Source organism: Saccopteryx bilineata, chromosome 6, assembly GCF_036850765.1.
Source record: "Saccopteryx bilineata isolate mSacBil1 chromosome 6, mSacBil1_pri_phased_curated, whole genome shotgun sequence".
Lineage (NCBI taxonomy): Eukaryota > Metazoa > Chordata > Mammalia > Chiroptera > Emballonuridae > Saccopteryx > Saccopteryx bilineata.
This window is the reverse complement of record NC_089495.1, coordinates 114,058,506-114,085,018: the sequence shown is the minus strand read 5'-3', so window position 1 is coordinate 114,085,018 and position 26,513 is coordinate 114,058,506. Positions and strand designations below refer to the sequence as shown.

At 36.6% G+C, this 26,513-nt stretch overlaps 2 protein-coding genes across 4 annotated transcripts in view; one reads left to right on the top strand and one right to left on the bottom strand.

Moving 5' to 3' along the window:
* The window catches only part of SGCG (sarcoglycan gamma), a 454,763-nt gene that overhangs the window by 231,236 nt on the left and 197,014 nt on the right, over positions 1-26,513 (top strand). The window lies entirely within an intron of this gene.
* Positions 1-26,513, bottom strand: part of PDS5B (PDS5 cohesin associated factor B) — a 197,835-nt gene that overhangs the window by 91,350 nt on the left and 79,972 nt on the right. For all 3 annotated transcript variants that reach the window (XM_066234440.1, XM_066234439.1, XM_066234438.1), the window contains exons 10-13: positions 23,994-24,088; positions 16,320-16,465; positions 13,521-13,672; positions 12,184-12,297 (exon numbers count right to left, since the gene is read on the bottom strand). In XM_066234440.1, coding sequence (XP_066090537.1) covers positions 12,184-12,297; positions 13,521-13,672; positions 16,320-16,465; positions 23,994-24,088 — 507 coding nt within the window. The remainder of the gene's footprint in view (positions 1-12,183; positions 12,298-13,520; positions 13,673-16,319; positions 16,466-23,993; positions 24,089-26,513) is intronic.

Genomic DNA, 26,513 nt, shown 5'->3' with positions numbered 1-26,513 from the left:
ATATTAGATCAACTCGATTTAATAGATATCTTCAGAACCTTTCAACCTAAAGAGAAGAATATACATTCTTTTCAAATGCTCATGGTACATTCTCTAGGACAGACCACATGTTAGGGCACAAAAGCGGCCTCAACAAATTTAAGAAGATGGAAATCATATTGAGCACTTTCTCTGATCACAATGGCATGAAACTAGAAATCAATCACAACAGAAAAACTAAAAAATACTCAAACACTTGGAAACTAAATAGCATGCTATTAAATAACGAATGGGTTAACAATGAGATCAAAGAAGAAATAAAAAAATTCCTAGAAATGAATGATAACGAGCATACATCAACTCAAAATTTACGGGACACAGCAAAAGCAGTACTGAGAGGGAATTTCATAGCATTACAGGCATATCTTAAGAAGCTAGAAAAAGCTCAAATAAACAACTTGACCCTGCAATTAAGAAAACTAGAAAGAGAACAGCAAGTAAAGCACAGTGACAGTAGAAGGAAGGAAATAGTAATGATTAGAGCAGAAATAAATGACATGAGGTTAAAGAAACAATACAGAGGATCAAGGAAACCAGGAGCTGGTTCTTTCAAAAGGTAAACAAGATAGATGAACCTTTAACCAGATTCACCAAGAAAAAAAAGAGAGAGGACTCAAAATTAGAAATGAGAGTAGAGAAATAACAACTGACACAACAGAAATACAAAATATTGTTAAGAAAATACTATGAAGAACTGTACGCCAAAAAACTAGACAACCCAGATGAAATGGACAAATTCCTTGAAACATATAATCTTCCAAAAATAAATCTGGAAGAATCAGAAAACCTAAACAGACCAATTACAACAAAGGAGATTGAAACAGTTATCAAAAAACTTCCAAAAAAGAAAAGTCCTGGGCCGGATGACTTCACAAGTGAATTCTACCAAATATTCAAAGAAGAACTCCTATCCTTCTCTTAGCTATTTGAAAAAATTCAAGAGGAAGGAAGACTTCCAAGCTCCTTTTATGAGGCAAATATAATTCTGATTCCAAAATCAGGCAAAGACAACACAAAGAAAAAAAATTATAGGCCAATATCCCTGATAAACTTAGATACTAAAATCCTCAACAAAGTATTAGCAAACCAGATCCAGCAATATATGAAAAAAATCATACACCAGGATCAAGTCGGATTTATTCTTGGGAGGCAAGACTGGTATAATATTCACAAATCAATCAATGTGATTCATCACATAAACAAAAGAAAGGAGAAAAACCACATGACAATTTCAATAGATGCAGAATAAGCATTTGATAAAATCCAGCACCCATTCATGATCAAAACTCTCAGCAAAGTGGGAATATAGGGAACATACCTCAACATGATAAAGGCCATCTATGATAAACCCACAGCCAACATCATACTCAATGGACAAAAATTAAAAGCAATCCCCTTAAGATCACGAACAATGTAGGGGTGCCCCCTTTCACCACTCTTATTCAACATAGTTCTGGAAGTCCTAGCCACAGCAATGAAACAAGAAAAAGAAGTAAAAGGCATCCAAATTGGAAAAGAAGAAGTAAAGCAATCATTATTTGCAGATGATATAATATTGTATATAAAAAACCCTCCAGTCTCAGTCAAAAAATTACTGGACCTGATAAATGAATTCAGCAAGGTGGCACGATATAAAATTAATACTCAAAAATCAGAGGCATTTTTATACACTAACAATGAAGTGTCAGAAAGAGAAATTAAGGAAGCAATACCCTTCACCATTGCAACTAAAAAAATAAAGTACCTGGGAATAAATTTAACCAGGGAGATTAAAGACTTGTACTCGGAAAATTATAAAACAATGATAAAAGAAATCAGGGAAGATATAAACAAGTGGAAGCATATACCGTTCTCATGGTTAGGAAGAATAAACATCATTAAAATGTATTACCCAGAGTAATTTATAAATTCAATGCAATATCGATTAAAATACCAATGACTTACTTCAAAAATATAGAACACATATTCCAAAAATATATATGGAACCAAAAGGAACACGAATAGCCTCAGCAATCTTGAAAAGGAAGAATAAAGTGGGAGGTATCACACTTCCGGATATCAAGTTATACTACAAGGCCATTGTACTCAAAACAGCCTGGTACTAGCATAAAAACAGGCATATAGATCAATGGAAAAGAACTGAGAACCCAGAAATAAACCCACACTTTATGGACAACCAATATTTGACAAAGGAGTTAAGAGCATACATTAAAATAAAGATAGCCTCTTCAACAATGGTGTTGGGAAAACTGGAAAGCTACCTGTAAAAAAATGAAACTAGACCACCAATTTACAGCATCCACAAAAAATAAACTCAAAAATGGATAAAAGACTTAAATGTAAGCCGTAAAACCATAAGCATCTTAGAAAAAAACAAAGGCAGTAAGCTCTCTGACATCGCTCGCAGCAATATTTTTGCCAATTTATCTCCATGGGCAAGTGAAATAAAAGACAGGATAAACAAATGGGACTATATCAAACTAAAAAAGATTCTGCACAGCTAAAGACAATAAGAACAGAATAAAAAACAAACTACACAATGGAAGAATATATTTGACAATACGTCTGATAAGGGGTTAATAACCAAAATTTATAAAGAACTTATAAAAAATACCAGGAAGACAAACAATCCAATCAAAAAATGGGCAAAAGAAATGAATAGACACTTCTCCAAAGAGGACATACAGATGGCCAATAGGCATATGAAAAAATGCTCAACATCACTAATCATTAGAGAAATGCAAATTAAAACCACAGTGAGATATCACCTCACACCACTCAAAATGGCGCTCATCAACAAAACAACACAGAATAAGTGCTAGCGAGGATGTGGAGAAAAAGGAACCCTCCTGCACTGCTGGTGGAAATGCAGACTGGTGCAGCCACTGTGGAAACAGTATGGAGATTCCTCAAAAAATTAAAAATCAAACTGTCTTTTGACCCAGCTATCCCACTTTTAGGAATATACCCCAAGAACACCATAGCACTGTATGAAGATAAGAAATGCACCCCCATGTTTATGGCAGCATTGTTCACAATAGCAAAGATCTGGAAACAGCTCAAGTGTCCGTCAGTGGACGAGTGCATTTAAAAGCTTTGGTGCATATGTACTATGGAATACTACTCAGCCATAAGAAATGATGACATCGGTTCATTTACAGAACCTTGATAACACTATATTGAGCAAAATAAGTAAATCAGAAAAAACTAAGAACTATATCATTCCATACATAGGTGGGACATAAAAATGAGACTCAGAGACATGGACAAGAGTGTGGGGGTTACGGGGTGGGGGAGAGGAGAGGGATGGGGTTGGGGGAGGGGGGGGGACACAAAGAAAAGCAGTTAGAAGGTGACGGAAGACAATTGGACTTTGGGTGATGGGGATGCAGCATAATCAAATGTCAAAATAACCTAGAGAGATGACGTCAGAGTAATGGCGGAGTAGGAAGCGATACCGATAAATCTCCCCCAAAACTCAACAAGATCTTCAACCAGAAACAGAAAAACCTATACTTGGAGCTTCCAGATTCTTCGCAATACACCCAAAGGTATGATTGAGTGAAAAATTGGCTAAATATATAACCAAACCCCGAAGGAAATAGGGAGTAAGAAATGCTCCGCCTTCCTCACTAACCTAAACAGGGCGGCTTTCTCTGATAACTGTGAATATAGAAACTGAGGCGGGCAAAGGGGGTGAATAGATCCAGGCCGCCGCAGCAAAAACGGCCGAACCAGGCTGTGGCTCAGAGATCCAAGCCGAGGAAAATCTGATCCTGTGGCAACCCGGGCAATACAAGCTAACACTCGCGCCAAACCCAAACAAAGAAAGACAAGCGGAGCGGCCATTTTACCCGGTCTCCTGGTCGGTGCGCAGTTAGTGGAAGAGAGATTTCTTCCTAAGCCGCGGAAGTGGGTGCCCGTGTTGCCCCACGGAGAGGCAGGGTCAGAGGCCTTTCTGTGGGCTGAGGGCAGAGTCTCTGGGCAGCCCCAGCGCCCTGGGAAAGCCACGCACGGGAGGGAGTGAGAACTAATCCCAACGGTGGAGATTTTCCGTGCTGGAGGGTGTTTCACTCAGAGGGAACCGCCGCCGGCCTCATATCCTGGTTTGCGCGCGCAGATAAGGAGTGAGCGATTCCTCCGAGTGCCTCGGCAGTGCGCGCCCGTGTTATCGCACAGAGGGGCAGAGTCAGGGGCCTTTGTGTGGGCCAAAGCGGAATCTCGGGCCGCCCCAGCGCCTTGCAAAAGCCGCACACGGGGACGGAGCGAGACTCAATTCCAACGCTGCAACTTTTCCCTGCGGTTGGGGGTTTCACTCAGAGCGTGAGACTGCTGGCCGGATATCCTGGTTGCAGACAGTGAGTGAGAGTTTCCTCCAAGCGCCCCCCAGAAGTGGGCGCCCGCTTGTGTTACCGGATAGAGTGGCAGAGCCAGAGGTCTTCGAGTGGGCGGAAAGCCCGCCTGATTATGCTAGCAGCTCTGACTGACTGAGCCTTACCCAGAGCCCTGTGCTGAGTGGAAATAGAGTGGGGAGTTGCCAGCAATTTGAGCCTCTTACTATCCAGGCAGAGGCAGCAGCAACCCCATACCTGGACTATCAGGCTACTAATTGAGGAAGGAAAGACTAGGAGAAAGGCTCCAGGAACACGGACTCTCTCACTGTCGGAGCCTATAAATGCTAATGAGCCTCGACTCCCAACGAGAATAAAGCACAATACATGACATTGCCATAGAGACTTATCAACTGCAAACCTCTTCCTGAGCGTGCCAAAGGGGCAGAACCCGGGGTACAGAGTCACCGACCAGGAAGAGGGAGAGAAAAGAAAAAGCAAGAAGATAACCTCTCAAAATCAAGAATAATCTGCAGACTTTATAACCTATCCCATTTTATTATATTTGTTCGTTTGTTTCTCTTATCTTCATTCTTGAGACCTTTTTTTCCTCCTCCAATTTGGCCGATTAACTCTCTACCGGTCTTACTCTCTCCTCTCCCTGAACTACACTACCCATAAGTGTTACATCTCCCATTATCATTTCTCTTCTCTTCCTTTCTCTCTATGAGGGTTGCACTCCAAAACCCTTAACTCTCTCTCTCTCTCTCCTTTCTTTTTTCTTCTTTTAGTGGTTCCCTCTTTTTTTCTCTCTCTCTCTTTCTTTTCTCCCTCTATATTAGTTTCTTCCTTTCTCCTTTACATCTCCTCTCATTCAAACCTCAATAACAAACAAATTATCTTATCTGGGACTCAAACCTATGTTTGTGGCATTTTGGGGGGTTTTTACTTCACCTTTTTAACTCACTAGCAGTGCTCCCATCCCTGGCTCTCCATATTATCTAGTTCTTGTTCCACTAAATACAATAGTAAGTTTTTAATTTGTCCCCCCATTTTTCCATTTTCCTCTTATTCCTCTCATCATAACTCTTAGAAAACCAACACCTAAAAGCAAATCATTTTATTCTTGACCCAAATTTTTTCCTTATTTGCTTTTTGTGGGTCCATACGCTCTTTTTTTTTCCTTTTTTTTTTTTTTTTTTTTTTTTTCTTTCTCTCTTTTTTGCCCCTTTATTACTTTTCCCCAATTCAGGCCCTCCATCACAGGCATTGTTTGTTATAACTCACAGTCCACCACAAGATTTTCTCAAGAAAGAGGGGAGAGGAGAGGAGAGGAAAAAAAGAGGGGGGGAATAATTTCCTTTTTTAAAAAATTTTTATTTTATTTTATTTTTCTTTATTTCATTATTATTTTTTTTAAAAAAAACAACTCTTTTCGATTTGTTATTTTTTTTAACTTTTTATTCTTTATTAAATCTCATTAATACTATCAACAAAACCACCCTCAGATGCCATTAAGGAAGAGAAAATCGAATATCATGGATACAAAAGAAAGAGAGGTAACACAGCTAGATGAGGAAAAATCTATGGAGAAAAAATTTAATATATTGGAAACCTTGGAGCTAAATGACAGAGAATTCAAGATAGAAATCCTAAAAATCCTCCGAGATATACAAGAAAACACAGAAAGGCAATATAGGGAGCTCAGAAAACAACTCCATGAACACAAAGAATATATGTCCAAGGAAATTGAAACTATAAAAACAAATCAAACAGAGATGAAAAACTCAATTCACGAGCTGAAAAACGAAGTAACAAGCTTAGCTAATAGAACAGGTCAGATAGAAGAGAGGATTAGTGAAATAGAAGACAAGCAACTTGAGGCACAACAGAGAGAAGAAGAAAGAGACTCAAAAATTTAAAAAAATGAGATAGCCCTACAAGAATTATCTGACTCCATCAAAAAGAATAACATAAGAATAATAGGTATATCAGAGGGAGAAGAGAGAGAAAATGGAATGGAGAACATACTTAAACAAATAATTGATGAGAACTTCCCAAGCCTGTGGAAAGAACTAAAGCCTCAAGTTCAAGAAGCAAACAGAACTCCAAGTTTTCTTAACCCCAACAAACCTACTCCAAGGCATATCATAATGAAATTGACACAAACCAACAGCAAAGAAAAAATTCTCAAGGCAGCCAGGGAAAAGAAGAATACAACATATAAAGGAAGGCCCATTAGATTATCATCAGATTTCTCAGCAGAAACTCTACAAGCTAGAAGAGAGTGGACCCCAATATTTAAAGTCCTGAAAGAGAGGAACTTTCAGCCACGAATACTATACCCATCAAAGCTATCCTTCAAATACGAAGGAGAAATAAAAACATTCACAGATACAGAAAAGATGAGGGAATTTATCATCAGAAAACCCTCACTCCAGGAATTACTAAAGGGGGTTCTCCAATCGGATACAAAGAAAAACAAAAACAAAAACAGAGCCACAAGTAAAAGCTCCAAGAAGAACACAATAAAACCAAATTTAAACTGTGACAACAACAAAAAGAAAGAGGGGGAGAAGACGGAGATTAACAGTAGCAAAGGACGATGGAGTGCAAAAGTACTCACAAAATAGTTCGCTACAATGAACAGGGTAGGGACCCTTTTCATTACTCAAAGGTAACCACCATTGAAAAAACCACCACAGAAGCACATGAGATAAAAAAGATAGCAACAGAGGAAAGATGTATGGAATACAACCAAATAAAAACAAAAGATAGAAAAACGAAAGAGAAGGATCAAACAAGACACAAAACTAACAGAAAGCAGGATATAAAATGGCAATAGGGAACTCACAAGGATCAATAATTACACTAAATGTCAATGGATTAAACTCACCAATAAAAAGGCACAGAGTAGCAGAATGGATTAAAAAAGAAAATCCAACTGTATGCTGCCTACAGGAAACTCATCTAAGTAACAAGGATAAAAACAAATTCAAAGTGAAAGGCTGGAAAACAATACTCCAAGCAAATCATATCCAAAAAAAAGCAGGTGTAGCAATACTCATATCGGATAATGCTGACTACAAGACAGGAAAAGTACTCAGAGACAAAAATGGCCATTTCATAATGGCTAAGGGGACACTGAATCAAGAAGACATAACAATTCTTAATATATATGCACCAAACCAAGGAGCACCAAAATATATAAGACAGCTACTTATTGATCTTAAAACAAAAACTGACAAAAATACAATCATACTTGGAGACCTCAATACACCGCTGACGGCTCTAGATCGGTCATCCAAACAGAGAATCAACAAAGACATAGTGGCCTTAAACAAAACACTAGAGCACCTGGATATGATAGACATCTACAGGACATTTCATCCCAAAGTGACTGAGTATACATTTTTCTCCAGTGTACATGGATCATTCTCAAGAATTGACCATATGTTGGGCCACAAAAACAACATCAGCAAATTCAGAAAAATTGAAGTTGTACCAAGCATATTTTCTGATCATAAAGCCTTGAAACTAGAATTCAACTGCAAAAAAGAGGAAAAAAATCCCACAAAAATGTGGAAACTAAACAACATACTTTTAAAAAATGAATGGGTCAAAGAAGAAATAAGTGCAGAGATCAAAAGATATATACAGACTAATGAAAATGACAATACGACATATCAGAATCTATGGGATGCAGCAAAAGCAGTGATAAGAGGGAAGTTCATATCGCTTCAGGCATATATGAACAAACAAGAGAGAGCCCAAGTGAACCACTTAACTTCCCACCTTAAGGAACTAGAAAAAGAAGAACAAAGACAACCCAAAACCAGCCGAAGAAAGGAGATAATAAAAATCAGAGCAGAAATAAATGAATTAGAGAACAGAAAAACTATAGAAAAAATTAATAGAACAAGGAGCTGGTTCTTTGAAAAGATCAACAAAATTGACAAACCCTTGGCAAGACTTACCAAGGAAAAAAGAGAAAGAACTCATATAAACAAAATCCAAAATGAAAGAGGAGAAATCACCACGGACACCGTAGATATACAAAGAATTATTGTAGAATACTATGAAAAACTTTATGCCACTAAATTCAACAACCTAGAAGAAATGGATAAATTCCTAGAACAATACAACCTTCCTAGACTGAGTCAAGAAGAAGCAGAAAGCCTAAACAGACCTATCAGTAGAGAAGAAATAGAAAAAACCATTAAAAACCTCCCCAAAAATAAAAGTCCAGGCCCTGACGGCTATACCAGCGAATTTTATCAAACATTCAAAGAAGACTTGGTTCCTATTCTACTCAAAGTCTTCCAAAAAATTGAAGAAGAAGCAATACTTCCAAACACATTTTATGAGGCCAACATAACCCTCATACCAAAACCAGGCAAGGATGGCACAAAAAAAGAAAACTACAGACCAATATCTCTAATGAATACAGATGCTAAAATACTAAACAAAATACTAGCAAATCGAATACAACAACATATTAAAAAAATAATACATCATGATCAAGTGGGATTCATCCCAGAATCTCAAGGATGGTTCAACATACGTAAAACGGTTAATGTAATACACCATATCAACAAAACAAAGAACAAAAACCACATGATCTTATCAATAGACGCAGAAAAGGCTTTCGATAAAATACAACACAATTTTATGTTTAAGACTCTCAACAAAATGGGTATAGAAGGAAAATATCTCAACATGATAAAGGCCATATATGATAAACCATCAGCTAACATCATATTAAATGGCACTAAACTGAAGGCTTTCCCCCTTAAATCAGGAACAAGACAGGGTTGTCCACTCTCTCCACTCTTATTTAATGTGGTACTAGAGGTTCTAGCCAGAGCAATCAGACAAGACAAAGAAATAAAAGGCATCCATATCGGAAAAGAAGAAGTAAAGGTATCACTTTTTGCAGATGATATGATCCTATACATCGAAAACCCCAAAGAATCCACAAAAAGACTACTAGAAACAATAAGCCAATACAGTAAGGTCGCAGGATACAAAATTAACATACAGAAGTCAATAGCCTTTCTATATGCCAACAATGAAACAACTGAGAAGGAACCCAAAAGAATAATCCCCTTCACGATTGCAACAAAAAAAATAAAATACTTAGGAATAAACATAACAAAGAATGTAAAGGACTTATATAATGAAAACTATAAACCATTGTTAAGGGAAATAGAAAAAGATATAATGAGATGGAAGAATATACCTTGTTCTTGGCTAGGAAGAATAAATATAATCAAGATGGCTATATTACCCAAAGCAATATACAAATTTAATGCAATTCCCATCAAAATTCCAATGACATTTTTTAAAGAAATAGAGCAAAAAATCATCAGATTTATATGGAACTATAAAAAACCCCGAATAGCCAAAGCAATCCTAAAGAAAAAGAATGAAGCTGGGGGCATAACAATACCTGACTTCAAACTCTATTATAGGGCCACGACAATCAAAACAGCATGGTATTGGCAGAAAAATAGACACTCAGACCAATGGAACAGAATAGAAAGTCCAGAAATAAAACCACATATATATAGTCAAATAATTTTTGATAAAGGGGCCAACAACACACAATGGAGAAAAGAAAGCCTCTTCAATAAATGGTGCTGGGAAAACTGGAAAGCCACATGCAAAAGAATGAAACTGGACTACAGTTTGTCCCCCTGTACAAAAATTAACTCAAAATGGATCAAAGATCTAAACATAAGACCTGAAACAATTAAGTACATAGAAGAAGACATAGGTACTCAACTCATGGACCTGGGTTTTAAAGAGCATTTTATGAATTTGACTCCAATGGCAAGAGAAGTGAAGGCAAAAATTAATGAATGGGACTACATCAGACTAAGAAGTTTTTGCTCAGCAAGAGAAACTGATAACAAAATAAACAGAAAGCCAACTAAATGGGAAATGATATTTTCAAACAACAGCTCAGATAAGGGCCTAATATCCAAAATATACAAAGAACTCATAAAACTCAACAACAAACAAACAAACAATCCAATAAAAAAATGGGAAGAGGATATGAATAGACACTTCTCCCAGGAAGAAATACAAATGGCCAACAGATATATGAAAAGATGCTCATCTTCTTTAGCTATTAGAGAAATGCAAATCAAAACGGCAATGAGATACCACCTCACACCTGTTCGATTAGCTGTTATTAGCAAGTCAGGTAATAGCAAATGTTGGAGAGGCTGTGGAGAAAAAGGAACCCTCATACACTGTTGGTGGGAATGTAAAGTAGTACAACCATTATGGAAGAAAGTATGGTGGTTCCTCAAAAAACTGAAAATAGAACTACCTTATGACCCAGCAATCCCTCTACTGGGTATATATCCCCAAAACTCAGAAACATTGATACGTAAAGACACATGCAGCCCCATGTTTATTGCAGCATTGTTCACAGTGGCCAGGACATGGAAACAACCAAAAAGCCCATCAATAGATGACTGGATAAAGAAGATGTGGCACATATACACTATGGAATACTACTCAGCCATAAGAAATGATGACATCGGAACATTTACAGCAAAATGGTGGGATCTTGATAACATGATACGAAGCGAAATAAGTAAATCAGAAAAAAACAGGAACTGTATTATTCCATACGTAGGTGGGACATAATAGTGAAACTAAGAGACATTGATAAGAGTGTGGTGGTTACGGGGGGGAGGGGGGAATGGGAGAGGGATAGGGGGTGGGAGGGGCACAAAGAAAACAAGATAGAAGGTGACAGAGGACAATCTGACTTTGGGTGGTGGGTATGCAACATAATTGAAAGACAAGATAACCTGGACTTGTTATCTTTGAATATATGTATCCTGATTTATTGATGTCACCCCATTTAAAAAATAAAATTAAAAAAAAAAAAAAAAAAAAAAAAATAACCTAGAGATGTTTTCTCTGAACATATGTACCGTGATTTATCAATGTCACCCCATTAAAATTAATTTTAAAAAAAGAACCAAAACAAATAATAAAATATTATATCACTATTCCAAAAAAAAAAATTCTATGAAAAATATAAATAGCACATAGAATAATTTCCATGGGGGAAGTAAAGTCTAAGGTCCTGGTAAGCAGAAATAGGAATGAAAATTATACACAGCTCCTAGACTTCAAATTTCTGAACATTTAATCCCCAAAAGTTGTAACTGTATTTGCTGGAAAATGAACTACATTTTCTAAAATCTAGACTCAATTTCCTAAACTTCATTATGATTCCATCAGCAATGTCTTTTCTATGTCCAAAATGCCAATGCCCTATAAAGGCATCCAAAAGTACTTTTTGAATAAAACATGGTTATAAAAACTGAATAAACATGGTTATGCCAAACCATAACAGTTTGTTGAGGCTATGCAGCACAAAAATATGTACTTACTATTCTATACCATAATGCAGTTCAGTATCAGGGGAAAATAAAAGGTAGTATTATTAGAGTGTGGACCTTTCTAATGACTTAGGGGGAAAAAAAACAACAGAACAACAAAAAACGGTACAATATTTCTTAAGACAACAAGAGGAAAAACTGGAGAGAAAAATCAAATCCTAAAAGATTCCATGCCAATCAGCTCTATTTTTTAATTGCTTACAAAAATCCTTGTTAATCTCATGTTGATAGCAGTAACTTTCTGAAAAAAATAGCTGTGTTTTACTACCTGATCATTTAATCATATAAATTAACAATTATATTTTGTTACAGTTGTATTTTTCCCCCATAAAATAAACTATACTACAAAAGACAGAAAGAACAGTTTGACATTTGACACATACTTCACAGCATTTAAATCCAGTGTGGCATACAAGTAATATAAGCACTTCATTCGTTCTGTAGTTTCCAAGTTATGAGGAACCATGTACTGAGCAAAGATCCGTTCAACGAGCAATCTACAAAAGAACATAGAGGATAGAGAGGGTACTGTCTTGATTTTTTAAAATGTATGCATTAAACTTGTATACAAAATGTCAAAACATGTTTTTCTGAGTGGAGCACAGTTCTAAATAAAAGATTTCTTTGTGACAGAATAGGGGCCAGTCAACAATATTGTAATAACTATGTATGATGCCAGGGGTATACTGAAATATCATGTGAGCACTCTGTAAAGTATATGATTATCTAACCACTATGCTATACACCTAAAACCAATACAAAATAATGTTGACTACAAGCTGTAATTTAAAAAACAGGGGGGAGGCAAAATAAAGTTTTACTGAATGTACTGGACTTAGCCCTATACCCAGCTAAGATAACTATGTACTTCTGTATGACCTTGGACAAGCTATACAAGAACTCAATTTCCTTATCTAAATAATAAAGGGTTAAAAAAAATACACCAGGTCCTTTGAAACGATAAAACTACACATCATAAGTGAAAACTATAAAGAAATTTTTAAGATTCTTGAATTTTCATAATGATCACGATGAAAAAAGACCTCGTTAAAAGTACAAAAAAGCACTATCAAATCATAATGCAAATCTCCATGCATTGATGCTGCCCAATAAAAAAATCTAATACTTCAATTTTATAAATTAGCAGCTATGGAATTTCTTAGATACTGTTATCCTAAAATATGCAGTTTCTAGGATGCACAGGTCTACTAACTATTCAATGGTTAGGATACATATAAACATCTAACCTTACGTTGAAATAGAATATAAAAATTATATTTAGATGTTTTTATATAAATTTATAAACTGTGTTTTAAACTCAGTAGAAATTGTTTTTATTTAAAATGCCAATAATCCAAAGGGTGTTTTTTTTCATTTGAATCTTATTTGAAAAAATTGTATTTGGATAAAATAATTGTGATTCTTATAACACAATTACTTATGAGACAAAAAGTAAATTACATTCTTCTAAAACATTATTCTATTCTAAAGTAATATAGAAAAATAAACATACAAGCTGTATCCATCCATCCCTAAAAGTTATATGCACATTACTGACTTTCACTGATGGCTTTGGAGGGAAGAAAATTAGTCACTTTAATCTGCAGTTAAAATTAAGAAAGGAGTTTAAAATTATAAAGAAAATAGTTTGCCTAAAATAACAGTTCAACAACAATTATATAACCACCAAAACTTTTTACACAAGGTGCCCTTAACTTACCGATCGTCAATACTGTTTTGATAATATATATGCAGCAACTTGTCTTTGATCCATGAAATCTGTTTTGCAGCATCTTTTCCAGCAGCTGATTGTAAAGCGTATTTCTTATAAATTTGGGCAAGTCCCATCATGGCTTCTTTGCGAACTCGCCACTTTAAATAAAAACAAAGATACTACCTTATAATATAAAAATGCTTCTATTATATTAATTAAAGTCTAGGTTTCTAGTTTTTAATCTACTATACACAACTTATTTTCATCAAGCCTAAATTACTGGGTGTTAATTTATAATAAATAGATGAAAAAACACAACTATCTAATATACCAAATTAATATACCTACTATGTAAGTACAGATATATCAACATGTATAAAGAATTTTACTGCTTTAGAATCTTAAACTTTTCACCTATCCCAGTGGTCAGCAAACCGTGGCTCGCAAGCCACATGCGGCTCTCTTTGGCCCCTTGAGTGCGAGCACAAAGGTCAGCTTAGGAGTACCCTAATTAAGTTAATAATATATCTACCTATATAGCTTAAGTTTAAAAAATTTAGCTCTCGCCTGACCGGGCGGTGGCGCAGTGGATAGAGCATCGGACTGGGATACAGAGGACCCAGGTTCGAGACCCCGAGGTCGCCAGCTTGAGCACGGGCTCATCTGGTTTGAGCAAGAAGCTCACCAACTTGGACCCAAGGTCGCTGGCTCGAGCAAGGGGTTACTCGGTCTGCTGAAGGCACACGGTCAAGGCACATATGAGAAAGCAATCAATAAACAACTAAAGTGTCACAATGAAAAACTGATGATTGATGCTTCTCATCTCTCTGTTCTGTCTGTCCCTATCTATCCCTCTCTCTGTAAAAAAAAAAAAAAAAAAAAAAAGCTCTCAAAAGAAATTTCAATCATTGTACTGTTGATATTTGGCTCTGTTGACTGATAAGTTTGCCGATCACTGACCTAACCCTAAAATCAAAAGTTAATCACAATCTACATAAAGTCACTTGGAATTAGTAAGGGAAAATATGCTATGAAATATTTTTAAAAGGTAAAGACTTGGTCAGATAAACGGTGACTTATCCCTTACAGTTTTATCTAATTATGGTGCATATTAAGTATACTTATATTAAAAGTATACATGTGATACTGGCTTTATCAAATGCTGAATGTAAAAACACATCAGTGTTTTAATTTATGTATCTGAGAATTAACTTCAAGTATAAAGGATGTATTCAACTATTTTTTTAATAAATACATATTGTCTATAGTATGTCTAACAGTATTTAATTATTTTGGAGTGAGTTAGTTCTTTAATCTTATGAAAACACAACACTACTGTCCACAGGATATTAATAATATTTAGAACTTCATGAATGTGTACAGATTATTCATTTTTCCTTTGCAGACTGTCATTCATAGCAATATTCTTCCCTTTTTTCTTTAAATTAATTATAGTAAATTAAGATTAATCCTTATCTGCCCACCATACATATTGAGACTTCAGAAGTCTAACTCATAGAAAAAATTTAATTTGTCTGTAAAAACTTTATCTCTAATGCACTGTCTTATCTCTAACTCTCCAAATTGCTGTTTTAAAAAGAATTTAAAAATAGAGTATATTCATTCTAATACTACCAAAAACATATTCAATTATTTTTTGGTACTCAATTAACTATTTATATGAATGAACCAAGCAGCCCTAAAAGGAACACAACATGATAATCAAAAATATATGTGGAATTATGAACCCAACAACACACACTATTCTCAAATTCCCAGTCACGTAGAAGGCAGTTTTCCTACTATAAGTCACGTAGAAGGCAGTTTTCCTACTATAAGGCAACTCTCCTTTTCCTTCTATATGACCTTGGCCTTTTCATTGTTTAATACCCCAACAGTAAAGGCAAGTCTAAATTTATCAGTTAAAATAAGTTGTTCTGAATACCTCTATATCTGGAAGAAACGCCACAGAATATCTTCCCATCTATTCTATACCCACAAGGAGAGAATTCAACTATGTAGAAAGCATAATTAGCCTTATAATCAACTACTAAAAAGCTATATTTACCTGGTCAAAGCTATTCACAGCTGCTAACAGGCCTTCCATTTTTTTTGCTAATTAACCCCTAAAAACATCATATTTTTTAATCTGTCAGCAAAATTACTCTTATGTATAAGTTCATAAAACATATGCCATGAAGGAAAGGCAAAGGGAGGAGAGGACAATGAACACCACTGAGTGCCAAACATACTCCAGCACCAGGAACCTAAGCATCACAAGGCAAGGTCCTCTGTTCAGAAGCTGCTATTAATGAGTGCAGCTAGTGGTGTACACTCAAGAAGGAAGGTCTGGGGCCACAGAACACAGACTAAAAGCATGTCAAGTTTAGCCCTGCTAAACTAAAGACATCTTTTCTTTTCCTATTCCATGGAATTGACAACAAGAAGACTACAAACCGATATCTGTATGAAAGGAAAAAACAGAAAAAAAGAGCCAACATCATGAGAGAAGAGCTATGTCAGAGGCCCTTTACAAAAGTCACTTGTTAAAATTAGTGTACAAGCTGAATATCTGACTACTCTACCACTGGTCACCTCACTTTTAGAATGAGAACAATCAATAAAAAATAACTACTAAAATTTAATGAAACAAAATGTAAAACCTTTTTATTAACATTTTAAATATTAAAATGCTTATCTGCCAAAAGGGGAGAATATTAATATTAAACCTCAGTATTTTCAAATGAAATACTATTAAACTTCAAGTATTCAAAATGAAAAGCTGTAATTATTACTCCCACTTACCCGTTTGTCTAAAGTTCTTTCTCTCACAAAATTAAGTAAGTGATCATTGACCAGAAGAATATCCTTTTTAGCAGCTGTAACTATAGACACAATAACATCATGTCTAATAGCTTCCTCAGGGTCGTGGGACCTTACTTTAAGATACTCTGAAAGATAAAGTTTTATTTGATTAAAATTAAACTTTAACAATTAAAATGTTTTTAAAAATTGCATAAAACCTTTGAAAGAAAACTACAATAAAAACAAAAGCTAAGTAAAAGGTTCAATGTGTCAAGTACATTGGGAGCAGCAGAGGAAGAGTGAGAGGAAGGAAAGAAAATAGGAAGGTCAATCTTTGAGTCTAAACAAAGTAGTTTACTTGCAATTGAGTAGTAAATCCCCTCCCCATCTGCAGGGCAGGTTAGTAGATTAAAGAGTTCCTAACTTCATTAATTAAATCATATAAGAAGAACCAAGAGGCCCTGGCCGGTTGGCTCAGCGGTAGAGCGTCGGCCTAGCATGCGGAGGACCTGGGTTCGATTCCGGCCAGGGCACACAGGAGAAGCGCCCATTTGCTTCTCCACCCCTCCGCTGCGCCTTCCTCTCTGTCTCTCTCTTCCCCTCCCGCAGCCAGGGCTCCATTGGAGCAAAGATGGTCCGGGCGCTGGGGATGGCTCTGTGGCCTCTGCCCCAGGCGCTAGAGTGGCTCTGGTCGCAACATGGCGACACCCAGGAGGGTCGCAACATGGCGACGCCCAGGATGGGCAGAGCATCGCCCCCTGGTGGACAGAGTGTCGCCCCTGGTGGGAGTGCCGGGTGGATCCCGGTCGGGCGCATGCGGGAGTCTGTCTGACTGTCTCTCCCTGTTTCTAGCTTCAGAAAAATGCAAAAAAAAAAAAAAAAAAAGAAGAACCAAGAACTGTACCAACATTAAATATTTCACCTTTGTTTTCCATTTAAATGGTTAAAATATTCAAGTCAAGGGGCTCTACTAGGAAAATGAACAGTTCAAGTTTCCATTCTTTAGGGAAGAAGCCTTCACAATGAGATTATTGAAAGAATACAATTGATACTGGCCATCAAAAAATAAGATTACAAGAAAGATCAAAGACAATTCCATTTAACTGAATTTAAGAAAGGCCAAAGGGAAGATCAAAGAAAGGAAACATTTAAAATTATGAGTGCCTAGAAGAGGATCTTAAAGTCTTATGCATGGGAGTTCAGACCTGACACTGAAAACGGTGAAAGAAAAATTAACAATCTTCAGTAATCATATGTTAGGCTTAAGGAAGAAGTCACACAACTGAACAAAAATTTTAAACATAAATATTTACCTTTTGTATAAAAGGACATGTAAGATAAAATTTCATTTTTGAATTTGGAACAATAAATACAGCCATACCTATACACAACAAACAATCCTTATGACTATGAATGAATTTACTTCTCCATAAAATAACAATTTAACAAATAATTTAGTGTAAACACTCATAAAACCACTGCTCGGGTCTTAAGTCTGTCAAACTTGAGCTCTCTACTAATAGGAACTATTCCAAAAAATGAGCAAGACCATATCCTGCTAAAAACTTTCAAAGAAATGAAAAGGTTATTTTACCTAACTCACTAACGAAAGTTATTTTTAGAATTGATTTCAAATGGAGTATGTTAACTCTATCTCAAGTTCATCTCCCCACCAAGATAAATATAGGAATTTTATCTTTTACTGTACTGGTTTTGCATGCAAAACATTTTTTTTACCACTAAAAAATAAAAAAACAACAACACATCATGAATTTTAAGACACATCCCAATTTCTCTAAAACAATCATTTATAAAACAGGTATACACAAGAACTATTAACTTATATTTAGTGTGCAGGGAAAAAGTAAACAAAGGAACTGAAAGAAATCCTCAAGTTACTTAGCAGAAGGAAGCATCTAATTCTCTTCCCGCTATGGTTATGCTCCTAAACTTGGCTGAAAATACAAGGATGAATCTCACAAACACACTGCCGGGAGAAAAACCAAATTTATCTCAGATCATTCCTGAAACCCTAAGAAAGTGTCTTTTAAAAGGGTCAAGTAACAAGAAAAGAGTTCATATGAAAGAGATTTTCAAAAAAAAATTAGCAAATGATTAGTAAATGCCAGAGGAAAAAGAAAAAGGATAAAATCCAAGAGGGGAAGAAAACAATAAACAAACTCATTTCCAAGGCAGAAGAACCTTGAGAACATCTGGAGATTCAGGCACCAGTGCCACATGTATGTAGTCTGTTAAAGGCTGTGTGGTGCTTGCCCTCAGGACAGCAAATTACAGATTACCTTCTTGTTTGGGAGGGGCTCATGTTTGCTGGAGAAGGCATTTTTTCCCAGCCTGGGTTTTGCAGGAAGAGAGGAAGTAGTTGAGATGTGGAATAGGAGCTGAGGGGCTCTGTGAACTCCGCTGAGGCTGGTGGGGGCCTTTGATTCCAGGAGGAATTGGAGACTTTCCAGGTTATGGAACCAGAGAATGTGTCAGGGCTTTGGGAGCTCTGAATGAGAGAAGCAGTCTTCCCTGCCTGTTTGCTTGTCCACTGGTATGAGACTTTAATAAACAGAATGGTCTCCCATTTTTTGGCTCCACTGTTTCTTTACCATCTGCCCAAATCCAGTAAGAATCAGCATGGCCACGAAGGTGGCAGCCACTGGCCATACATAGGGATTACAGATAATCAAGAGATGATTTAGAGCAGTGGTCCCCAACCTTTTTTGGGCCACGGACCAGTTTAATGTCAGAAAATATTATCACCGACTGGCCTTTATGGATAAATGTATCACATGACCGAGACAAGCGTCAAGAGTGAGTCTTAGACGGATGTAACAGAGGAAATCTGGTCATTTTTAAAAAATAAAACATCGTTCATACTTAAATATAAATAAAATGGAAATAATGTAAGTTATTTATTCTTTCTCTGTGGACTGGTACCAAATGGCCCACGGACCGGTACTGGTCCGCAGCCCAGGGGTTGGGGACCACTGATTTAAAGTATAGAGTAGGATGTGCGTACTATATATTTATAGCAGGGGTCAGAAACCTATGGCTCGCGAGCCAGATGTGGCTCTTTTGATGGCTGCATCTGACTCGCAAACAAATCTTTAATAAAAAAAATAACGTTAAAAATATAAAACATTCTTATGTACTACAATCCATTTCCTACCGCTCATGTTCATGGTTGTGGGTGGCTGGAGCCAATCACAGCTGTACTCTGGGACAACACCAAATTTTTATTGGATAATGCGTAATGTACACGGGTCGTATGGCTCTCACAGAATTACATTTTTAAATATGTGGAATTCAGGCTCTCTCAGCCAGAAAGGTTTCCAACCCGTTATATAGGGACTTGAGCATTCTCAGATTTTGGTAGCTACAGGATAGGGATAAGGGAATCCTAGAACCAATCTCTGTAGATAACAAGGGACAAATGTACTGTTTTTGGTATAAGGGGGTTCTATGGAAAGTAACTTCACAAGGTGCTCTGATCTTAAATCCCTAACTGAGCAGGCTGTGGTGGGCAATCATGCCCCAGGCCTACAGCTTCTATAGTGAAAGGTTTTAAACCAGCCTATCTATTGTTCTTGTGCATCCAGATTAACATGCTTTTGAAAATACCAGAAGTAATACCCTTGGAAGGAGGCATTAACCTACCAGAGAGCACATAATCTTGTTAGCCATCCTGTGATCCAGCTCCTGAATTGCTTCATAAAATCTTTACTTTCCTTCCTTCCTTCATTTCAAATGCATTAAAAAACCCTCAAAACTCTTACTCTCAGGAGTATTTGAGACCTTGTTTTCTGATGTATGTTGTCAGTTTGGCTCAAACTCATAAAAATTCTCTACAAATTTAGATGTTTCTGACTGTTAACAAACACATTCAAATAACATAAGGACTAAAAATATTATTGATAAAATAATTCACATCTAAAGTATTTTTTATTTTTATTGATTTGAAGAGAGGAAGGGAAGAAAAGAGAGGGAAAGAGAGAGAGAGAAAGAGAACACTGATTTGTTGTTCTGCTTATTTATGCATTCATTGGTTGATTTTGGTTGGTTCTTGTATGTGTCCTGACCAGTGATCGAACCTGCAAACATGGTGTATCAGGACAATGTTCTAACTAACTGAGATAGTTTAAAAAAAAAAAAATCAAAATATCTATTACTTAGTCAATAATAAACTTTGCTTTGAAGTTCCATGAAAAAAATGCTTAAATTTTTTTATATTTAAAAGAAAAATCCAGAATACATATAGAACTACGATATCAACAAAAAACACGCTAATTTAAAAATATGGGTTTAAAATTTAAACAGATACTTCATAAAAGAAAATAATCTATCGGCCCTGGTCGGTTGGCTCAGCGGTAGAGCGTCGGCCTGGCGCGCGGGGGACCCGGGTTCGATTCCCGGCCAGGGCACATAGGAGAAGCGTCCATTTGCTTCTCCACCCCCACCTCCTCCTTCCTCTCTGTCTCTCTCTTCCCCTCCCGCAACCAAGGCTCCATTGGAGCAAAGATGGCCTGGGCGCTGGGGATGGCTCCTTGGCCTCTGCCCCAGGTGCTAGAGTGGCTCTGGTCGCGGCAGAGCGACGCCCCAGAGGGGCAGAGCATCGCCCCCCGGTGAGCAGAGCTTCGCCCCTGATGGGCGTGCCGGGTGGATCCCGGTTGGGCGCATGCAGGAGTCTGTCTGACTGTTTCTCCCCGTTTCCAGCTTCAGAAAAATACAAAAAAAAAAAAAAAAAAAAGAGAAAAGAAAATAATCTATCAATAGCACATAAAATGATGCTCTATCTCATTAGTCATTGAGGAAAGGCAAATGAAAACCACAAAAGAGCAAGACCTAAAGGAATGGCTAAAATCAAAAAGACTGACAACCCAGAAAGTTGGCAAAGATGCTTTACAACTGGTCCTGGCCAGGTGGTTCAGTGGAGAGAGCACTGTGCCAGAGCATGAGGTCATGGGTTTGACCCCATCAGGGCACATAAGAGAAGCAACCGAATCTTGTTCACTCTCTCTCTCTCTCCCCCACCTTCCCTTTTTTCTCTGGCTCGCTTGCTTTCTCAATCAATGGAAAAATTTTAAGAAAAAAAGACACTTTATAACTAAAACTCTAACATTTCTGGTCTTCAGTGAAAAACTGTACAACTGATATGAAAAGCTTAGTTATTTCTTAAAAAGTTAAACATGTATTTACCCCATAACCAGCAATTTCACTCCTAAGTAGTTCTAAAGAGAAATAAAAATGTAAATCTACAGAAACACATATACAAGAATACTCACAGTAATCTTAGTCATAATAACCCCAAACCAAAATAACCCAGATATCCATGAAAAGAAAAAAAGAATTATGGTGTATTCCTAACAATGGAATACTACTCAATAATGATAATAAAATCAATAAGTAGAAAATACAAGAGTCTCAGGTACTAGCAACTAGACTTTTAAATTCTTGACAGGATACTCCTCTCTGGGGAATCTATTTGAAGAGGAATTATAAAAGGTTTTCCAAGGAAGAACCCATCCTACTCATCTTCCTACTCATCCTAGAGTAAAGGTCAGATGACTATCCCACCCCTCCATTCAGGACTTTCTAATCAGTTCTTTACTTAAGCCCCCTCCCTTAATTATAAGCAAATAGCCATAAATGGCCAGGCACTTACAGGAAGCCTCTAAAAGGGAAAATAGAAAAGCAAATAAAAAGCGGGAAAAACAAGTGAGATCAAATGGTTATTTTATAGGAAAAATAAAACTTCTCCAAAACACTATCATTAATTTTCTCAGAGAATACCGCATGACTAACATAAGAGGAAGTCACAGTGAAAAGAACATACAAGGAAAAAGAAAAAGAGGAAGACAAATGAGAGACAGATGCACTTTGCAGCATGCAAGCACAAGGAATGAATGAAGAGGAAGGAAAAAGGAGGGGAGGTAAAAGAGAGAGGAAGAATGAATTATCATAATCAATTGGTGTAAAGCAGCTCACAGAGCAAGCAGTCCATGTTCAGATGCGAGTAGGCAGAGGGTTATAAGCAGGGTATCTATATCCTCTTCAAAAAAATGGAACTGTTAAATACCTACTGCTGAAATCTGGCATAGGAATTCAACAAAACTTGAAAGCACTGCTATGAAAAATAATTGTTAAAATATTACAAAAAGCTACACAACAACTCAGAAGGAATAAGATTTAAGAAGCAGTTGTGAGCAAATATTGTGTAAAAGAGCAGTTATGAAAATACTACAAGTTGGTAAAGTCAAAAAAGAATAAATAAACAACAAGCAATAATGTGACAGATGAGAAGAGTGTTCAGAATTAAAGCTTTCAAGGGTCCTTAATTGATCAAAAGAATCAGGAGAATTTTAATCAACTTTATAAACTTCATTAATCTGGGCCCTGGCCAGTTGGCTCAGTGGTAGAGTGTCAGCCTGGTGTGCAGGAGTCCCAGGTTCGATTCCCGGCCAGGGCACACAGGAGAAGCGCCCATCTGCTTCTCCACACCCCCCCTCTCCTTCCTCTCTGTCTCTCTCTTCCCCTCCCGCAGCCAAGGCTCCATTGGAGCAAAGTTGGCCCGGGCGCTGAGGATGGCTCTGTGGCCTCTGCCTCAGGCACTAGAATGGTTCTGGTTGCAGCAGAGCAACGCCCCAGATGGGCAGAGCATCACCCCCTGGTGGGCATGATGGTGGATCCCGGTCGGGCGCATGAGGGAGTCTGTCTGACTGCCTCCCCATTTCCAACTTCAGAAAAATACAAAAAAAGAAAAAAAGATAAACTTCATTAATCTGTTATGCACTGGAAGCACAAAAGAAAATGTTAACCTCCAAGAGCATAAAGAAAAAAATGAACTAAGCAGAAGAGAGAAAAACAGAATAAAAGCAAGGAAAAAGCATGGAAAATTTAGCAGAAAATGAGATTACGAGTAAATTCAACAATATCAAATTCAAATTATATTTAAATAAAAATTTTAAAGCACATGACAATATTAGATATAATTTATGGATAGATACACATGTGGCATAGATAGAAAAACATGAACTGGATGCAGACCAAAGTAAGTAAACTAGTTACCCTCTGTAGAAGTAGAAAGGAATACAGTTTGCTAACGTCATTTTAACTAAATTGAAAACTTTTTCTAAATCTCTTATGCAAATGTAGCAAAATGGTAACATTGCAGAGGAAGATAGTAGCTGTTACATTCACCTGTATTTTCTGAACTATTCTATAACTTTAAAGAACAGCACAGCAATAGTCAAATACATGATAGATAAATACAAAGTTCTGAACTGCCTTATAAGTTTTACTTTAGGATGGTTAAATTAGTTTACAAATTAGTAACTCTCATCTAAGTTCTAAACATACTGGAAAATACTAAAGTCTTAAAATATACTCACAGTCAAGATCTGTTCAAATCCAAATGCCTGAAATATTTTTTAAAATGTCAAACTATGAAATTAATATTATCTGATAAAAACCAGTGTTTTATAAGAGTTTCTAGCCTAAGTAAGCACTAAGAGGTAAAAACTCTAGCTTAGGAGAGTAACTCTGATGAAGAACTGAAACAAGACTTCACCTATAATAATAGCAAAAAAAGTTGCCCCTTCCCAATATATAAAACCAATTTTTTTCACCAAAGAGCACCCAAAAATATTTGCTGTCATGGGTATACAGTACCTGTTAAATCCTTTGCTAAATCAGGATGATTCATGAGACAGTGGCTAGCAAATTTTACACATTCCAGGCGTATTGGTACATGAATGTCGTTAAACCTGATAAAACATTAAGGCATTGATCTTTAAAATCAGAGAAACAGGTATATTTTTTATCTTCAAATTATATTTCTCTAATTAAAAGAAAAATTGATGTAGGATAATTCAAAGTGGAGCCAGACAATTTATCAAATATTTTAATATACTATTTGTGTATAAATGCTTTGAAATAAGAACAATTTCCTGTGAGAACTATGTACTTTTAAGGAGTATGTTTAAATACACATTTGGCCCAAATACAAGAAATAAAATGTTTTTTATACATACATACTTTCAAATACATTTGTTTATAAAAGTATAATGTGTGAATATAGCTCATAGATAACATGATACACATCCCATACTGTGTTTTAAAAAAAACTTTTTCTCAAAGTATTCTTTCTTAAGCATAGGACATTCACAAATATAGTATGTGGGAGATCTTGTACTAAAACCCCACATTAGTTTATGTGACTCTAAAATTGTGTGCAAATTAGTCCTATAGCTATAGCAATTATTACATGCCCATTAATATCAAAGCCAATTTTTATAAAGAAATGTAAATACTTTTGTATGTACCTCTAAAAATACTAAAATCCTTTGGCTGATATGTCATTTAAGTATCTTTTAATTTTCTACTTTCCCTCTATTTTTTTCTCCCTTATAATTTATTTGGTGAAATGACTGCTGTGTTTATGTATAGTACTTTCCCAGTTAAAATTTTGCTAATTTTGACATTCTGAGGTTAAACAGGCTCCCTCTCTACCAAATTCTAAATTCATATGACTATGATGTAAAAAAGATTATATTCAGGTTCATTTATTTAGAAAGAGTACTTCATAGATGACACTGTGTTCCTCTATCAGGAAGCACACAATATCTAGTTGCCTCTAAACATCAATGTTCAATCAAAGCCTATATACATTAGTTATTATGGACTACAGAACTGATATAAAAATCTTTTTAAGACACAAGACATTAAAACAAAGCGAGAATTTTCCATTCTCTATTTGCATGTTTAATTTCTTAAGATCAAAGGTTTCTAAATTAGCCCTGGCCAGTTGGCTCAGTGGCAGAGTATTGGCCCAGCATGTGGAAGTCCTCAGTTCAATTCCTGGCCAGGGCACACAGGAGAAGCACCCATCTGCTTCTCCACACTTCCCCTCTCCTTTCTCTCTGTCTCTTTCTTCCCCTCCCACAGCCAAGGGTCATTTGGAACAAAGTTGACCTGGGTGCTGAGGATGGCTCCATGGCCTCCACCAAAGGCTCAAGAATGGCCTGCGGTTGCAGTAGAGCATCACTCCCTAGTAAGCATGCTGGGTGGATCCCAGTCAGAAGCTCACAGGAGTCTGTCCCTTTGCCTCCCCACTTTTTCCCTCAGAAAAATAAAAAATAAAAAAAAAAAGGTTTCTAATATAGCATATGAAATTTAGAATTAGAAAAAGAAGGGAAAAAAATCATAAAAGCTTATTAAAATTTTTTGAGTGTTTTTTTTTTTTTCCTGAAGTTGGAAACGAGGCAGTCAGACTTCCGCATGCACCCGACTGGGATCCACCCGGCACGCCCACCAGGGGGCGATGCTCTGCCCATCTTGAGGCATCACTCTGCAGCAATCAGAGCCATTCTAGCGCCTGAGGCAGAGGCCACAGAGCCATCCTCAGTGCCCAGGCAAACTTTGCTCCAATGGAGCCTTGGCTGCGGGAGGGGAAGAGAGAGAGAGAGAGGAAGAAGAGGGGGAGGGGTGGAGAAGCAGATGGGTGCCTCTCCTGTGCGCCCTGTCCGGGAATTGAACCCAGGACTCCCGCACGCCAGGCCGACACTCTACCACTGAGCCAATCCAGGTATTCAATTACTGTATATTTTACCATTTCTCAGCTAAACATGCCCTATAACCATCACAAATACAAGAAGACATCTTTAAGACATATTCGAGTTCCTACAATTGCTAATAATGTAGGAGTTTTATGTCATTAATATTAAAAAGAAAAAGTTACAAAGTAATAGAAAGGTGACATTTAAATTAGGATTTGTCTTCCAAAATATCTGTAAAATAATGTCTGGGTAATCCATGTACTGATTTAAAAATATACTGAATGTCTATATGTAAAAATCATGTTTTTGTTTTAGCACAATAAATAAAACAGATATTAAATTGAGTCTCATTATTATTAAATTACACTTCTAAAGTACTGTGCTTTACTACTCCAAAACTGTATTTTAAAAAATCTAGAAAGAAAACTCAAAATGACAATGGGCTAATCTTTGTTAGTTTAATGCAACTTGTTAATGTTATTGAGGTACATTAAGAAATCAGATAAAAATTCAGCCCTGCCCTTAATAAGCACTTATAAAGGCTTATAACATAATTTAACAAACTAGAAAAATATAAAATTTAAAAAAGTCATTGACAGTTGTGGGATTGAGATTGGCAAAAAATAAAAATATT